Below are 18330 nucleotides of genomic sequence, written 5' to 3'. Positions count from 1 at the left end.
GGTAGCAGATTGAATGAACAGAAAAACAAACAAAAGGTCTATTTACAATGATTATATTAAAGAGACTCAAAAACATTTTTCTTAGTGTTAACGAAACACTAATAGTGCTAATAATATACACTTCAATAGGTGCACCTTAAAAAATAAGGTAAATATACACTAACTCCAAAGAGAAAAATCAACATTAAACATCAGAAATTCCAAACCCCTTGGCTGTGGATGATACAGCTGGGATAACAAATCATTACTACAATTTCTGAAATAGCTTTCAACCTTGGTTTCCTCAACACTTTTTTTTTGGAATGCGTAAATATGTATTTGTGAGAAAATTATTAAATGTCATGAGAACACGAATGAGGGTCATCAACTGGAAATAAACGTAGCATCACGTGAGCCTGTTCACAAAGCTAAGAGTGTGATTGTGATCTGTTTACTGCTGATGTGCAGTTAATAGCAAAGACACAGCACCTTTTAAAGATTCTAAAAAAATTCAAGGGCAAACTCTTGTAGATATTATTCAATAAATTGAGACTAATGAAAAGAAATAGATATGACAAAATGGCTTGTCTTTCTTTTTTGACAACTGTGTTTTGATCTGAAAGCCAACTATGCCTAACTTTATCAGATGAGGATATACTAAAATTATTCACCAGCGATAGTACAAGGAGACTAACATTTAGAATGCCAACTATGTACCTGACACTTTGCTAGACACTATACATAAGTTATTTTATTTAATCCTCATGTCAGCTCTACCGGCAAGTAGAGGTTGAGTACACCTTATCCAAAATGCTTGAGTCCAGAGGTTGTTTTGGATTTCAGAATTTTTTTTTAAATTTTGAAATATTTGCATATACATAAGGGGACATCTTGGGGATAGGACCTAAGTCTAAATATGAGATTTGCTTATGTTTCGCATACACCTTAAACACGCAGCCTGAAGGTAATTTTATACAATTTTTTTTTTTTGAGACAGAGTCTTGTTCTGTCACGAGGCTGGAGTGCAGTGATCTCAGCTTACTGCAACCTCTGCTTCCTGGGTTCAAGCAATCCCCCTGCCTCAGTCTCCTGAGCAGCTGGGACTATATAGGTGTGCACCACCATGCTCGGCTAATTTTTTGTATTTTAGTAGAGATGGGGTTTCACCATGTTGGCCAGGATGATCTTGATTTCCTGACCTTGTGATGCACCTGCCTCAACCTCCCAAAGTGCTGGGATTATAGGCGTGAGCCACCGCACCTGCCAATTTTATACAATTTTAAAATAATTTTGTCCATGAAACAAAGTTTTGACTGCATTTTGACTATGACCTATAACATGAGGTCAGGTGTGGAATCTTTTACTTGTGACATTGTGTTAGTGCTCAAAAAGTTTACAATTTTTGAGCTTTTTGGATTTTGAATTTTCAGATGAGAAATGCTCAACTTGTATTCTTATACTCACTTAACAGACAAAGAAACGGAAACCAAGAGGAACTGCATCCATGCTTAAGGTCATATAGCTAAGGTCAGTGCCCCAGGTGAAGTTTCAACCTGGAGCTGCCGGACTCTGAAGTCCAGGTATCTTCACTCTTCTACTCAAGCATGTTAGAATCCCTTATTGTGATTTTACTGAGAAGTAGCAAAACATTCTCAAATGCCTTGTTTTATTTGGGTAAAATGTACACTCTCAGCCCTGTGAATTTCTTCTAAATTTTTTTTTTTGACACAGGGTCTCACTCTGTTACCCAGTCTGGGTGCAGTGGTGCAAATCACGGCTCAATGCAGCCTTGACTTCCTGGGCTCAAGTGATCCTCCCACCTCAGCCTCCTGAGTAGCTGGGACCACAGGCATGTGCTATCATACCCGCTAACTTTTTATTTTTTGTAGAGACAGGGGCTTGCTACATTGCCCAGCCTGGTCTTAAATTCCTGGACACAAGTGATCCTCTAGCCTCAGCCTCCAAGAGTGCTGGGATTACAGGTGTGAGCCACTGTGCCCAGCCAGATTCTTATAAAATCTTAACAATGAAAGACAAAATAATCCCTGTGATTTTTAAGACAGACTAGAAAAAACGTATAGTATTCCTTATTTCTTGTCCCTGAAAAACATTAGTATAATATTTATTTTTATGTAATGGGCATCCCAGATTTTTCCTTCCTTTATTTTGATAGAAACTAAATTTGTGAGCTGTTCTGAAACTGTGTCAGATTCCTTGGCTTTATATCATTCCTGCTAGGTTGTTTCCTATAACGTTTTTCTCTGGCTGAGACAGGAAATGATACCTCTCTAGCTTCGTCTGTTTTTCCTTCCCTTGTTTAACTTCCAGAGGGAAACAGGTGTCCAAGCTTGAATTTTAACCTAAGTGCAAACATTAGGTCAGTTGTCAGATCAGGAAGCTGATCTTTTGACATTAGCTGAACTCTGAGCTCTGGCTCAGAGACATTTTGAAAGTATTCAAAACAGTTGTATTTTGCTTTAGACTTTTAAAACAATCCTCACTGCATGCATGAATGCTTTATCTGTCATTTATTATGGCTCACAGAAAGCTGCAATACTTTTGATTGGTTCTTAAGCAATACAAGGAGAAAATTAAACTGGCAGTTAAGGATACATTATAGTAGGGCCTTTATACTGCTTGAGGACTGGGTCTGCTAAGCTTGTTTTCCAGGGAAAGAATTGGTGAAGAACACCTTTATTCTGAGGACATATTCTCTCCTGCTGGGGCAGACATCCAGGGTCATCAGTGGGCCAGGAAGGACACAAGCAGAGGGCTCTTTGGCTTCAACTAGACATAAGTGGGTTGGTCAGTAATAAAATCCATTTAGGGAAGGTAAGTAGCTACCTGAAGCATCATTTGCCACAAACCTGTAGTTAAGCAAGGAGGTGCCTACCTACTGCAGGGCATCCTACACTTGGGATCTGGGCCTGCCTCCTCAATTGTAAGATTAGCAGAGAGCCCTTTGGGAAATCTGGTGCAGTTAAACATGAGCTGACAACACCATTGTCAAAGGCTACGACCCAGGCACCTTTACATAATCCAATCTCACTTAAGTGAACTGAGTTTTGATCCCATAGGCAAAAGACCGCCTCTTAGGTGGAACATGCCTCTAAGCTACTGAAATGAAGGTGAGTGGCAGGTGATGCTCCTCCTCTTAATACCTGTTTTCAAAAACACGATTCATAGCTGAAAGTGTCTTATTGCCATGATTATCATCCAAAATAAACAAATCTGCATTTGCCCACTGAGATTTGAATTCAGCTGCTCCACTGTCTAGAACACCAGCCACCGACCTAAGCAGAGCAAAGAGCTCTCGTGTGGATTGTATTTTGTTTCCAGTTCTAAAGATTTCATCAAGCACAAAAATGTTGGATCCCTCAGGCTGTGGTCTCCTGTTGTAGCAGGCAAGCTTTGAAGGAGTTGAATTAGAGAAACTTCACATTAGAAATGATTAAATGCTTAGCATATTTTACCCAGGTACCAGTGAACGGGCTCAGAACTGAAATGTTTTTGTGATTTTTTTTTTTTTAAGTCCAGCTTGGGACTACACACACACACACACACACACACACACACATACAGTCTGTGTGGTCATTGAAACTCTGGTCTTTGCCATTTAGAAATAACTTGGCAGCTTTTGCCGTGGGCTCAGACAGGAAGGGTGTGGTAACTTTTGCCAAAGTTTAGCTGCTGTACTTTGAATAAGTTGATTCAAAATAAAGTTTACAACTTTCCGATTAAAGATCTTGTTACAAAAACTCATTATTTAGCAGGTAAAAAGAACCGTTTCATTAGCCAAGGAAAGGGTGCAGGGATTATTTTGATAGAGACAACACCGTACCTCTCCATCCTCCAGCTCCACATCTAGGAAGTCGAAGTCTCTGAAGACTCTAAACTGCTGTTCACTGTTTGTGTCATCCATGTTCTCCTGCTCTCGGGCGCCGTCCTCAGAAGAAACCAAGCTTGTCTGGTGCTCGAGTAGATCCAGATCCCCACACGATGAAAAAATCACCTGCAAATCAAGAGTCCTCTCCTGAGAAACTGTTCTCCCTTTGGTTGTTTGTGCTATGAAAAACTGTAATTGGCTTTTCATAGCACTGTATTTCCAGTACACACCTAATTCCTTCAGTGGGTATTTTTAGAATGTTCTTTTATTATTTATGTTGGACAGGTGCCTTCAGATTAAACTCATGGCAAAGACGCAAATTCATGCACCAGGAAAACATTCAAGAATCACATTGGTGCTTCCTAATGGGTGAAGACTGTATACTCTGTGTGTGTGTGTGTTTGTGTGTAAACTGGAGCAGTCAGGAAAATGTTCCACTGTTTCTGATCTGATTAGGGTTAGAAATTATACACATTTACACACATACATCAAATACATACAATATTTTAGGACTGATACCAAGATATGTTATTGTAGAATAAACTGCGGGAACAAAGGATTTAACCCTTTTAGAGATAAACCAGAACTGGTAATGAATAAAAACAGAAGCCAAAAAGTACAATACTTGTTCACAGAAGAGTAGGTGAGTAACCAGGCCCATAATTTATACTTAAATTCCTCTTCTGTAGATTCAAACAAAATAAAGCATTTTTTTTACTACTAAAATCTTTAGTATGTTGATGTTTTAAAATTAACTTCTATGTTTAGGTTCTGTTCACTGAGCCATTTTGGTTTAACTTGGCAGAAATAATAAACTGTAAATGAGAGTAAATGTTTTGCTATCCAGCCTCTACTGAACATAGATTGATATTAAAGAAAATTAATAATATTCTTTGTATAGCCATTATAATGTCTTAGTTATTCTTGAAAAGTAGGCAAATCATTTATAAGAATTTAAATATAATAAACATCTCTCAAAAGTAAAAGAGTGAATGGATTTCAAACATACTTTTTTCCTCTGGTGTTTAAGAATAGTGTATGATGTATACGATGGCCTCTCATAACAGCCCCCAACACAGTATACACAGGGATTGCAAATAAGTATGTGAGATAAAGAGCCCTGAGGACTAGTCAACTAGAGAGACAAGACGTGAGATTTCTGATTTCCTCGGCTGAAGGCAGTGTTTCCTAGTTAGTGCTGCTTCTCTTATTTGGAATGTACTCCAGGTAAATATTTCTAGCTGAAAAGGCCTTAGCACAGGGTAGAAGTATGAGTCTGGAGGAGAAAGTGTCAACCACAATGGCAATAAAAGTAGGCCTCGTTGGCGGTGCTGCATTGCAGGGATGAAACATACTGTGTCTCTTCGTTGCAGGCTCGGAGGCTCTATCTGCCTCTGCCACTGTCCCCTCTGTCCTAAAGACCGTCACAAGAGCAGCAGAAAACCCACTGATCAATAACACTGAAAAGGTGACTTAAATGGAGGCCCAGCTTAGCTGATGGCTGGCTGGGGTGCTTTCCCAGATGATAAGAAATATCACTTTGCACTTTAGCAAGTATTTATGAGCTTCTAATATTTCATCTGCTCATGAACTATGTTAGTAGATCCATTCTGAAATTTTAGAAATAGCTTCACAGAGAAATTTGTTTGCTAATTCTTTAGTTGAAAAATATTTAGTTTGCTATTTCTTTTTCATAAATAATAAATATGCTGTGATATAGGTGAAACAAAAATACTTGGTAAAACCAGCAGGCACTTCTACTGCTTTTGTTGTAATATAATCCCATACATAATTCAAGTTTTTCTAAATTTTATAAAAGCTTCCAAAGTATACTTATAACATTTTAATCGTCCATTCATTCAAAAGCTTGATGGCAGAATTTTTGTTTTAATTTTTTTACTGTAACATCAGTGGAAGTTTGTATGCAAAAAAACATATTATTTTCATCTTTATTGTATGTGGTTAAGTTAAGGACATCAGAGTAAGAAGTGTGTGTACAGAGAGTAAAATTATATCCAAGAGGTATGAGCATATCTGACATACATGGTGGTCAGCAGAGATGATCATTTATATTGTAACAAAGTCTGGGCATATTTACAAAAAAAATCTAGGAAATTTAAAAAATGAAAAGAAACAGTATTCACAGACAAATGAGGAAACAGCCAACAAGATCTTTCATTGTTTCTGAACTCAGTGTGATTAAAAATCATGGTGTGGGGAGAAATAGTCAAGCGGCTTGCTCAAGATGGTGGCTATCATATTTGTCATTCACAGTTGAATCCTCTAAATTATATGACCAAAGGCAAAAACAGACCAATAAAAAAGGAGATATGACACCAAAGGAACTACGATACATGACAGAACTTACTGATGGATTTTTGCTCAATCCTACTTCTTGGCCACACAGAGAAAGGACATGGACCAACTTCTCTTTTGTTCTCTTCTGGAAAAGAAACACAAGGCAGGTCTCATTATGGGGTTCTGTGAGCACGTCGACGAATTTTCTAGCCACTCGCCACACAGGGTAATAGCACTTGACATACAGACAGTGAGAACTGAGATGTAAAATACACAAAGGGATGAAAAAAGAACATAAATAGCAATTAAAAATTGTAAAGTATTGAAAACATGTTAAAATAATGTTTTAAATATATAAGGTTAGGTAACATTTATTGTTAAAATTAATTTTGTCTGTTTCTTTTTCCTTTTTTTAAAGGTGACTATTGGACAATGTAAAATGAAGCTCACATTATGTTTCTGCTGGACAGTGGTGATCTAAATTATCCCAAGGGATGTATATGTGTGTATGTGAAAATCAATCCCTAGGTTCTTCAAGGAGATCTATCACTTCCTTTGATAATCTTTTCTTACATGTTATAACTTTCAGCATTAGCAAGGCTTTCCTTACACTTAAATTAACTCTATTAAGTTACAGCACCAGTCTCTCTTTCTCAGATAGAAGAATACTTTCTGTAGAATGAAAAAATTCATTTATTTTAAGCCATATTAAATCTTTCTTAGTTTCTTCTTCCGAAAGTTAAACAGATTCAGTTCCTTTTCTTCATAAACCTATTTTCCAGCCCTATAAGCATGTGATTCTTCTATAAACCATTACATTTTCTAGTGACAGATAACCCAGGTCTCAGAATGATGGGTGAGTTGATAATTTTTAAAGCAATCTTCCTAATCTCTTTAAAATGATTTTTCTCCCTTTAATCTGATTTAAAGTTTGTTATTTGGAAACTGCTAGGAGGCCAATGCCACTCTTAGATTTTTCTTCTTAACGGAACTCTATTCACTGTATCCTTCTTTCCAAATTATAGAGGGGACAGACACTCAATATGGTGTCTGCTCAAGGTCAGAGACAGGAGGACTTTGAGGTTGAGGGATGGCGGAAGACTCGCTAAACGATTTTCCTGAATCTTAGTGGTCATTTTACAATCCTGGGAAGGAGTCAATGTAGAGGGACATGGAATTGGCTGTATATTTTTCTTCTCTCTTCCAACAAAGTTTTCAGCTGAACACGCACTGAGAGCCTGCTCTGTTGCAGCCGGCACTAACCTTTGAGAGAGAAGGTAAGTCCGGCGGGGCACCCACTTTGTCCTTCCCAGCACCCACTTCACCTTCTTCTGGTAACACTGTCCCTCTTTTTATCTTGGAAGGGCTCCATTCCCACTGAGTGGGGCTATGTCTCCCTCATACCCTGCAAGAACTCTTTTCTAGAATTGCTATGGATGTCAAAGGGGAAAGGCCTCTGTCACTCTGAAATCATCAGAGCCAAAGATCCTGTAAATCTAGAGTTGCCAGAGGTCATCTGGGCCTCTCATAGAAAACGCCCGCCTGACAATGAAGTCAACAGAGGGGAAAACAAGGGGCAAGATGTTGGGAAGGGAAGGTGGGGACAGTGAGAAGTAAACAGTCTAAGAATCCGGTTTCTGACACTTGTGTACTAGGAGCCAACTGTGCTTGAAGCCAAGATGGGTAAGTTAGCAAGTTCCTTTACCACATAAGGTAGTTTTTCAATGGATTTGTCACAAGTCAACAAAGGCTCCTGAATAATGCAGAAGTGTTACTTGATAGGAAGCCCAATGGCATCTCTGCTATGACGCAGTCACCACAGAGTGAATACAATCCTATGCTGTGGTGACAGAGAATCTGGCAGCAGTACCCCCGCCCCCCCCATCTGCATGGCTTAGCCTGTGCGTGGACACTATGGCTGAGGTGCCTGCTTCGTGGACAGCAGCCAGGGTGGTCCTTGGGTGTGCAGCCCTATCAACCCTTTGGGTGTCCAAGTGCTATAGAATTGGTTGGGTGAACAAAGGATGTGTTGTTTGGACTTATTTAGGACAGTGGCAGAGGGACAGAATTTCTTTAAATGTCTGAAGGGCTGCCATGTGAAAGAGAGACCAGATTTTTATTTTATTTTCTAGACCTTAAGAGAACTAGAACCAGTGGCTTGAAGCAACAAAGAGTCAGACTTCAACTCAAGGTAATGAACTGTTCAAAGGGAAAATGGGTTCCTTGGAATGTCACAAGACCCCATCCCTGGAAGTGTGGAGACCTATATGGGCAACCTTGGGATGGTGAAAGGGGGATTCCCTTGTGACATAGCCATGGGGATTCAATAGCTCTGTAAACTCCCTCCCAGGCCTGTGGGTCTAGGATTGCATACCTGAGAATACTGGGGCCTTTTCCAGCTCACAGGAACAAGGACATTGGAGTTGGAGCCTGAAGAAGTGGAAGACGTGCTCCGGGTGACGGCCATGGCCCTGGGCTTCCCATCACGCCCAGAAGAATTCTGCAGCTCATCATACCGCCTCCCTATGATTGGAGTCTTGAGAATAAAGAAGACAAAAGCACATTCTTCCGTCTCAATAGTTCTGTGACATATGAAACCCCTCTCCCCAGAAGCAACCAAGAATGGCTTATTTAATTAAGAATAAGATTAGAGAAGTTCAGTGTTACAAATGGGCTCATTTTCTCAATACTCAGTATACATTATGAATCATTTTGCATCTTTAACATTTTCTCCCCTCTTCAGCAGCAGAAAAATGCAACTGCTTGTTCTTTAATATGCTTTAGAAACCACTGATAAAGAGAAGCTAAATGTGCAGGAAACGAGTCAGTTTTCGATTGTTTAAACTTGAAAACATTTCTTATAGTTAGAACAAGAGATCAAAATTCCTTTCCTTCTCCCAACTTTTAATCATCAATCTGTATATACTCTCAATTATTTAAAGATGTATTTAACTTATTTATATCTTTTCAATTATTCAAATGACTGAGGTCAGGGCCAGGTACCCTGGCAGCACTTGAGAAATCTCACTTCCCGAGAGCTCTAGAGTGGGGTGGCTGCGTGAGCAGCACTTAGCAAACTTTAGCTCTGAGCCAGTCTCCTTCGCAGATACCAGGCTCATGGGCCTGACCTTGGCAGTGGCAGAAACTGTCAATTTCATGCCTGGCTCTTGAGACCCATCATTCTGCAGCAGTTTTGGGTCTCCAGGGCATGCTGCTAACTGGCTGCGTGTTTTTTTTGTATCTCTTTGGGACACAATAAACTCAAATAGCAGGGTAAAAATAACTTTTCCCCCTAGCCACGTTAAAGAAAATGTGAAATAGGCAAGGATCAAATTGAAACCTTAATGTTATTTACATATTAAATATAGATGCAGGTGTCACAATGGCAGCCAGTAGTATCTCATCCTGAAAATTGGAATGATGAAAGGTCACTGAGGACCATTGCATAAAAACCAAACTTGAATATGGCCTACATAATAGTGCAAGTAAGTTCCATATGAGCAAACCAGGTTTATTTCTTTACTGTTCTCTTAAAAATATACTTTAAGTTCTGGGATACACATGCAGAACGTGCAGGTTTGTTCCATAGATATACATGTGCCATGGTGGCTTGCTGCACCCGTCAAACTGTCATCTACATTAGGTATTTCTCCTAATGCTCTCCCTCTGCTTGCCCCGCACTCCCGGACAGGCCCTGATGTGTGATGGTCCCCTCCCGGTGTCCATGTATTCTCATTTTTCAGCTCCCACTTATGAGTAAGAACACGCAGTGTTTGACACTAGGTTTATTTCTTAGTGAATTTATTCATTCAGCAGTGTTTGGAAATGTTTATTAGTGATCTGTTATGCACCAGATGTTGTACCAGGCCCTGGTCATAAACATGAACAGAGTGCAGTTTCAGCTTTGGAGGTTCGTAAGTCATGGAGTAAGAGATGTGAAAGCAAAGTTATTTTACACCTTATGCCTCAATACAGGCCTCCCAAATGTTTGTTCGTAAACTGCCTGGTAAACAGGACCACTTCCTGTCCTTTCTTTTCTTCCTGACTCCTTAGCTTGGGTCCCTAGTCTCTTGCTCCTTCCTCTCCCTCCCCTGCCCCCTTCAAGACAAGAATTTAGTTTTACTTGTTTAAAAAATAGTGTGGGTTGGGGAAGCAACTGTAAAGTGAAGTCTGTATTCCTGTAAATTTTGGTGATTGCTGACCTGGCTGTCGTTCAGGGAGAAACGTTGTGTATATAAAGACATAACCATTGTGAGATAAAGAATGAGCGAACGTCATGGTTTAAAATGCTTACGATCATTCCATTTTTAAATACCTCTTTTAAAAATCATTTTTAAAAAGAGGTTATGTAAACCGAGGCCAGTTTCTATTTTTAAAAGCTGCCAACTGAGAGTCCCAGTGAATATGACACTCAATGGGTTCTTAAAAAAGCGGAACCTAATTTAGTCCTTAGAAATCTTCACTTGAAATAACTGTCGAATTAGTCTTCTTTTTTATAGGCAACTACTTTTGACCTTTGCTACTACAAATTCATGCTAAGGTTCACAGAAACAGTTAACATAGCTAAGTACCTCTGAAATATCGAAGTGGAAGTCCAGGGTCTTCCCAGGTAATTCCTTGGAAGCACTAGTCCACACTCGATGTATTTCTATTTTTGAGAGGTCACTGTGCTGGTACGAAGGTAAAACGAGGCTGGCTGACCGAGACACTACCAGCTTCAAGATATTCAGAGCTTCTCTCCAGTGAACACTCTGCAGGAAATAAAACATTCAAGGGTTAAAAATAATTTCATTTTTTTAAAGCTAATGTAAGTCAGAATGACCAGTGAGAAGCTAGTGATCAGTCAGAATTCACTGACTTAAAACAGTGCAGGAGGCTCCATGATAAATAAAAGGCAAATGACATAAAAAGGCAATGTATATATAAAAAGAGGTACATTTAGGAAACACGCAAATAAAAAAAGACCAATTTTGTCCATTTCAACTAAATTAAATTCTTACTAATGAGGTACCATTATTGGTAATGAGGCACCTCCTTCATTTGGAAAAAAAAACTCCCAGTGCATTTTATGCCACTGACTGGTCAATTCATTCTTTCTGAAAGTTCTCCCCACCTCTGGTTTCCAGTCTTCTTGGTCCTTCTCCTAGTTCTCTGGCTCCTCCTGCTCCATTTGCTTCCTGGGTGCCTGGATCTCCGCCTTCAGCCCTATTCTCACTTCTTGTCTTCCTCATTACTTAACTCAAGAATCTGGAAGCCCTTCTTAACCCTTTCTTTCCCTCCCTCCTGGTAATCTGTTCCCTCCTCTGCATTCCTGCTGGCATTGGCTCAGTGGCACCCTCTGAGGCCTTGCCTGGACTATCTCAATGGCCCCTTCCTGGTGTCCTGGCTTGCAGCCCTTAAGAGCATCCGATCCAGCTACAGTGATCTTCCTAGAACTCTTCACGTCAAGCCACTTCCCTGACTCAGCTCCTTCACAGGCTCCCTCTGGTGGACAGGGTGGAGTCCACACTCTTTGAGCATGGCCTGCAGGGGTCATCTCCCCTAGGCTGCTGCTAGAGTTCCCCAAACTTGGCAAGCTCTCTCAGCCTCTATGCCTTTACTCATGCTATGCCCTCATCCTCGAATACCTTTCACCTCCTTATTGGCATGTCAAATTCCTACTCTGCATTTAAGACTCAGTTTTACCATTTCTCTGACAACCTCCGATCAGAGTGGCTGCTGCTCCCATAAAAATATTAGAACCATAGATAAATGAACTTGATAAAAGTTATTATTATTATTATTTTTGCCTGGACTTTGCAGCCAAAGCACATGAAATAAAACATCTATTAGATTCTGCGCAAGGGAGGCCATGGTTTAAATGTGAAACAAGGTAAGATACAAAACGCCAGAGGTGGCCAACAGGCCTAGGACAAAATGGACAGACTAATAAACAACAACATGGGGCACACATTCGTAGAAAGATGTGAACTGACCACCTGTCTCCTGTGAGTGAAGTGAGAAACTATTAACTGACTGCCTACCCTATGTGTGGGGCAAGTACTATGGAGCAATGTCACTTGCAAAATGCTTGGAAGTCACTTTTAGCATTAAGTAATTTCTGTAAATAATTTGATTGGTGAAGTAAAGATGGAAAGGAATATCTAAAATTTATACTGTATGTCTTCATCAATGAGCTTAACCAGAGAGAACCAAGCATTTGCCCTTGAATCCTAAAGTTACCAAGTACACTCCAGAGAAGAAATAGAGGGAGAAATAAAATGTAGAGAAAAAGATGTCTCTACTCTTGAGCTAGGCGCTCTCCACTTAACCCCACGGTGGCCCTGCACTACTCCCATGGCCCGGAGCCTCCCTGCATTAGTCTGTGGTCATGTGTTTTATGTTTTAGATTAACTTCCAGGCTTTAGAAATTTGCCCTGGTGTGTTTGATCTATCTTCCTATTTATATTCATATCTTCCTATCTATCATTCTGTTGCTCAGGCTGGAGTGCAGTGGTGTGATCATGGTTCACTATAACTTCAACCTCCTGGGCTCAAGGGAAACTCTCTCAGGCTCCTAAGTAGCTGGGACTGCAGGTGTACATTGCCACACCTTGCTAATATTTTTATTTTTTATTTTTGTAGAGATGGGGTGTCACTTTGTTGCCCAGGCTGGCCTTGAACTCCTGGCCTCAAGTGATCCTCTTGCCTCAGCCTCCCAAAGTGCTGGGATTTATTAAGTTGACTCTCTGTGCCTGGCGTTGATATTTATTTTTATTTTCATTAAAAAAATTTTGTTTCTGGTCTTCTCCGAGTACAGCTTTAAAGAACCAATCTGTAGGTGTTTGGAGATGTCTACCATGAACCCCTTTGCTTTGTACTCTTCATCAATTATTCACATTTTGTCATCTTATTTATCCCCTCAAATAAACATTTTTTTGTTTGTAGGAGTATTTTCAAGTACATTTACGCAAGTTTCTTAACCCCCCTTCAACTCTAAAGTGACAATTTTAGCCTCTGAATAACCTTTCACATGTTGAGACACCGGGCCTCGAACCTGGCACAGGTGAACGTTCCTACAGTTCCTTGTACCCTCTCCTCTGAAACAAGATGTAAAAAACAAGATTCTGCCTCTGCCTTCCAAGTCAGGCATGTGCTTTCAATACCCGGCCTGTAGCCCCAAGAGGCAGAAATGTGTCTTTTGAAGGCACTGGAATGTGCCAGGGTCTTGTCCTCTCATTCTCTTCGGAATCCTACTCAGGGTGTGGTCAACTCCCACTCTCAACTGCCCTGGCTGTGTCATGGATGTCAAGGAATGAATGAGTGGCCTGGCACCCAGACAGTTTTGTAGCCAAGCTACAGTGAAAGCCTCTGTCTTTATGTAATGACTAGTTGCTTAGTGAAGTTATCCAAGTACTCACCTGCACATATTTTTCAATTGTCTTCAGAACTTCCACATTAAACTGTTTGACAGGAACGACAGAAAGGTCCATGTAACTGAGCAGACTGTAGATCACCTGGAGCAGGGGCTGCTGCACACTAGGGAGGCCCTTCTCCAGCAGCTGTGGGGGCAAAGTGCAGCTGGAGTCAGTCACACGCCAGATCTTCATACGGAAGGACCCGCGTTTTCCAACACATTTAGAATGCACATTTCCTTTGTAATTCTTATTTTTTAGGGGATGGGGTCTTGTCATGTTGCCCAGGTTAGTCCCAAACTCCTGGCCTCAAGAGATCCTCCTGCCTCAGCTGCCAGGTATCTGGGATTCTAGGCAAGAGCCACCACGCCTAGCTTGACTGCACATTTCTTTAGAAGGGGAAATAAAATCCTAACTATAAAGAAATGAAGATATTATCAAAATAGACTATATCATGTGTGGAGGTATGAATATGTAAGCATAAAATTCACATGATGAAATATTAAAAACACCTCAAAAAGAAAGCATCAAACACCAATGATCAAAAATTACAAATTCGAACAAAAGATACAACCTGTCCGTTATCAAATTGGCAAAGATTAGAAGTTGACAGTATTCAGTATTGATGGGGAGATAAAGAAATGGGTATTCTTACACATCGGTAGGAATGTAAATTGGATAATTTGGCAAATGAGATCAAGAGCAAGGAAGAAGATCCATAATCTTTTGACATAGTAATTATACTTTAAGGAATGTTTCTCAAACCAGAGATAGAGGCTTTATGAGATTTTATCATGGCATTATTTATAATGGCAAAAAACATACACAAAACAAGAAAGCTTTGTAAGCAATTCAAATATCAAACACTAGGGAAATGGATATACAGGTTAACGGCAACCTGTATAATGAAACATCATGCAGTTAACAGAATGACATTTTTAAAGACAGTGGAGGATATCAGATAATATTGAGTGGGAAATGAAGGATACATAATTGTCTGTTTAATAGATGATGCCAATATTGACATGAATGTGTATGTTATACAGAAATAACATTGGAAAGATATTTAAAAATGTTAATACTATTTCCCTATAATTTTGGGTGATTTTTCTTTTCTTTTAAAAATTTTTCCTGCATCTTCCAAATTTCCTGTTATGAACATATACTGCTTTTATGATCATTAAAAAAATCAGTGATATTGTCCAAAAGGAAGGCAAAATAAGGAAAAAATATATGTGACGGACATCATGATAAACATTTACTGTTTAAAATAAAAAGTTGATAGAGATGATCCAAGTAAATGTTGAAATTCCACAGTATTTACAGAGTGGTTAAAACATGAGGAAACATCTGGGCGTGGTGGCTCACACCTGTAATCCCTGCACACTGGAAGGCTGAGGTGGGTGGATCACCCGAGGTCAGGAGTTTGAAACCAGCCTAGCCAACATGGTGAAACCGAATCTCTACTAAAAATAAAAAAATTAGCTGGGCACGGTGGCCGATGCCTGTAATCTCAGATACTCAGGAGGCTGAGGCAGGAGAATCATGTGAACCAAGGAAGCGGAAGTTGCAGTGAGCCACGGTCACGTCACTGCACTCCAGCCTAAGGGTTAAGAGCGAGACTCTGTCTCAAAACAAAACAAAAAACATGAGGAAATAATTATGTAAATCTATAATGTGGTGAAATGAATATCTTTACTAGAAAGAAAATACCTAAAATAATTCAAAATTTTTAACAAAAAGTATTAAACTAAAAAATGAATACATGGAGTGATAAAATTTAGTGAGGATACAGGAAAACAGGAATATTTATACATTGTTTATAGTATTACAAACTGGGGGGTCTTTATGAAGACCAACCTCTCGAATATGTTAAAGAACTAAATAACATACCCGCATACCCACATACCCACGCCACGGGACTGAATAATTCGACCTCAGGAAATGTAGAGTCATTTGATATTATGTGATAAAATGATTTTGATAACATCTATTATCATTTGATCAAATTTCAAGTATCATTTGATAAAGGTCTACATAACAGGACCATTGGCAATGGAAAAAATTATGAACATTAGCAACAAAAGGGAGATGATTAAGCAAACCGTGTTGTCTTCAAGGTTCACCCATGTGGACGCATGCATCAGAATTCCTTCCTGAATAATATTCCCTTGTATGTATATGCTACATACCATTTGCATTTTTGAAACATCTTATGATTAGTAAGCCAGACAAATGTTACTGCCCTACTATCTACCTTCACCTTATTTTTAAGGAGGCATGGTCTGCCTTTGTAAGCAGAGCAAATCAATTCTCCCAGTACTACTTCTGTGCTGAGGTGTGTGTGTGCTTGCTTAGCAACTCTGGCAGGGACAGGTATGACCAGGTGACTATTAAAATCAGCAGGGTGGTACTTATGAGGGGTTCCTTAAAATGTCAGAGATGTGGAAAGAGCAAGTGAATCCTGGGTTGCTGATAGTCTAAACACAGTCCACACGTTGCTGATCTGTATTGCAAGTCAAAATCCTGCAGGATCAACTATAAATGTTGACGGATGATGGGGCATCTCTCCTCTGGTAGGTAGATGCTTTTAGGCTTGTGGAGCCTCTGAGAAAATGGCTGATTTTTAACTTATCTGGCATCTGGATTGATGATATAAATAAAAGAAAAACTAGGATAGATTGTCCTCATCTCTTCTGAAAGGTGCTAGTGATAGCTATGAATGCATATCACAGAAGAAAAAGCAACACTGAAAGTGCTGAAACAAGGTAGCTACCAGTCAATTGCCTTATAGATTTCTTGACCTTGTGTAATAAACTTGTTGGGGACTGGAGACACTAAACAGAATACATTTCATCTCTTGCCCACCAATATTTGATATATTTCTAGCACCAATGTACACAAAAGTCAGTGTAGGGGTTTGTAATGAATACACTAGAAACACATTGGTATGATGACAAACTGCCATTCCAGTTTTAAAAACAAACATAAGGCCGGGTGTGGTGGCTCATGCCTGTAATCCTAGCACTTTGGGAGGCCGAGGCGGGCGGATCACAAGATCAAGAGATTGAGATCATACTGGTCAACATGGTGAAACCCCGTCTCTACTAAGAATACAAAAATTAGCTGGGCATGGTGGTGCACACCTGTAGTCTCAGTTACTCGGGAGGCTGAGACAGGAGAATTGCTTGAACCCGGGAGGCGGAGGTTGTGGTGAGCAGAGATCACACCATTGCACTCCAGCCTGGGCAACAAGAATGAAATTCTGTCTCAAAAATAAATAAATAAATAAATAAAAGGTGAGAATAAAGTTTATTTCAGAATGCATGCTTTGATAATTAGATCAGGGCAAACAATGATTAAACGTATCAAGCCACACAGTAACTCCTTAAATAAGATTTGGATACCTAGAGTAATTAAGATAAAATTTTCTGATCTCTGCCATGTGGTGACAGGTATTACCATAATAAATAGAAGGAGTTTAAGCTTTGGAGGCAGCAATATCTAGGTTTAAAGGCTGACTCTGCTGCTTTAAACTTCTGGAAAATTATTTAACCTAGCTGAGCCTTGGAGCTGTATGATAGTAACTGTATCACTGTGCTCTTGTGAGGATTTAAAATGATTCCATTAGCATGTATTACAATATTGAATAGGCATATAATATATGGAAGAGTATATTGAGTATATTATCAATTCTATGCACATAATTTACCCATGGAAGCTATAATAAGTTTTATCCTTCATTTCAAAGCTTACCTCTGGCTGGGAATGGTGGCCCACACCTGTAATCCTAGCACTTTGGAAGGCCAAGACAGGAGGACTGCTTGAGCCCAGGAGTTGAGATCAGGGGCAACATAATGAGACCCTGTCTCAAAAATAAATAAATAAATAAAAAGCTTACCTCTGCCAGGTAGGTAACCATATTCAAGGTAATGTCAGCATATGCTTCATGAAGATATCGACAGACCACATTAACCCACGTGGCACAGTCCCTTGTGTAGCTGTGTGTTTTATAAAGAGTCATGACATGTGCAAGATTTGAAAGTTTGGGGTTCTTCTCTTCTAAACAAACCTTTTAAAATAAGAAAATCAATTAGGAATAAAACAGCCGAATGAACAAGAAGAAATGTTAGCAATTTTACTATAAACTCTGGCAGTCTGGAAAGTAGAGTGATACACTTTTTTGGTAATTATAGGAAGTACTTAGCTTGGTTAATACAATTTTCACAAATTTTTCCACCTGCATTCTCAAGAATGAAAGCAAGGAAGACAATATGCATCAGCCACCCCTATATGTCCATTACTGTTATATTAGTTATTATTGCCAGTTATTGAGAAAATCACTGCCTTCTCTGGGCCTGGTAATCTGTCTGACACTGGGGCTCCCTAAAGGCCTCTACGGATCTGCCTGAGTGCAGAGCTGTAACTCATACCTGAGCAATCCTTTCAGCTATGTCCTTACAGAACTGATTGGGATTTTCAAAATGTTGAATCAGCTGAGGCAGGAGACACAAGACATTCAGTGGAAACCCTGGATTAGAGAAAATACAATGGAGATAGCTGAATATAGTATATTTTAGCTGTTAACAGTGGGAAGGCATGTTACAGATTTTTATACTGAGGTGATGCAAAAGCAGTCTTTTAAATCAGCCGAAAGGTGATCTAACACAATATCAATGAAAAATGCACAACCACAATGGCACCAGTTACAACAAACAGACACTGAAGTAGATCTGCGATTTTAAGACGCAGTGATTATCTTGCACTGGACTT

The 18330-nt window shown here is 39.6% G+C and overlaps 1 protein-coding gene across 13 annotated transcripts in view; it reads right to left on the bottom strand.

The window, feature by feature from the left end:
* Positions 1–18330, bottom strand: part of FRY (FRY microtubule binding protein) — a 469586-nt gene that overhangs the window by 38578 nt on the left and 412678 nt on the right. For 12 of the 13 annotated variants that reach the window (XM_032294839.1, XM_032294841.1, XM_032294838.1 and 9 more), the window contains 7 exons: positions 17991–18088; positions 17459–17629; positions 13564–13704; positions 10735–10914; positions 8538–8699; positions 6234–6308; positions 3821–3991 (listed from right to left, as the gene is read on the bottom strand). In XM_032294839.1, coding sequence (XP_032150730.1) covers positions 3821–3991; positions 6234–6308; positions 8538–8699; positions 10735–10914; positions 13564–13704; positions 17459–17629; positions 17991–18088 — 998 coding nt within the window. Of the gene's footprint in view, positions 1–3816; positions 3992–6233; positions 6309–8537; positions 8700–10734; positions 10915–13563; positions 13705–17458; positions 17630–17990; positions 18089–18330 lie in introns of all 13 variants that reach the window. The other variant, XM_032294831.1, reaches the window with a different exon arrangement.

Source organism: Sapajus apella, unplaced genomic scaffold (genome assembly GCF_009761245.1).
Source record: "Sapajus apella isolate SASKATOON/1434 unplaced genomic scaffold, GSC_monkey_1.0 scaffold32, whole genome shotgun sequence".
Lineage (NCBI taxonomy): Eukaryota > Metazoa > Chordata > Mammalia > Primates > Cebidae > Sapajus > Sapajus apella.
The sequence above is the reverse complement of the archived record's forward strand: the minus strand, read 5'-3'. Positions and strand labels throughout refer to the sequence as shown.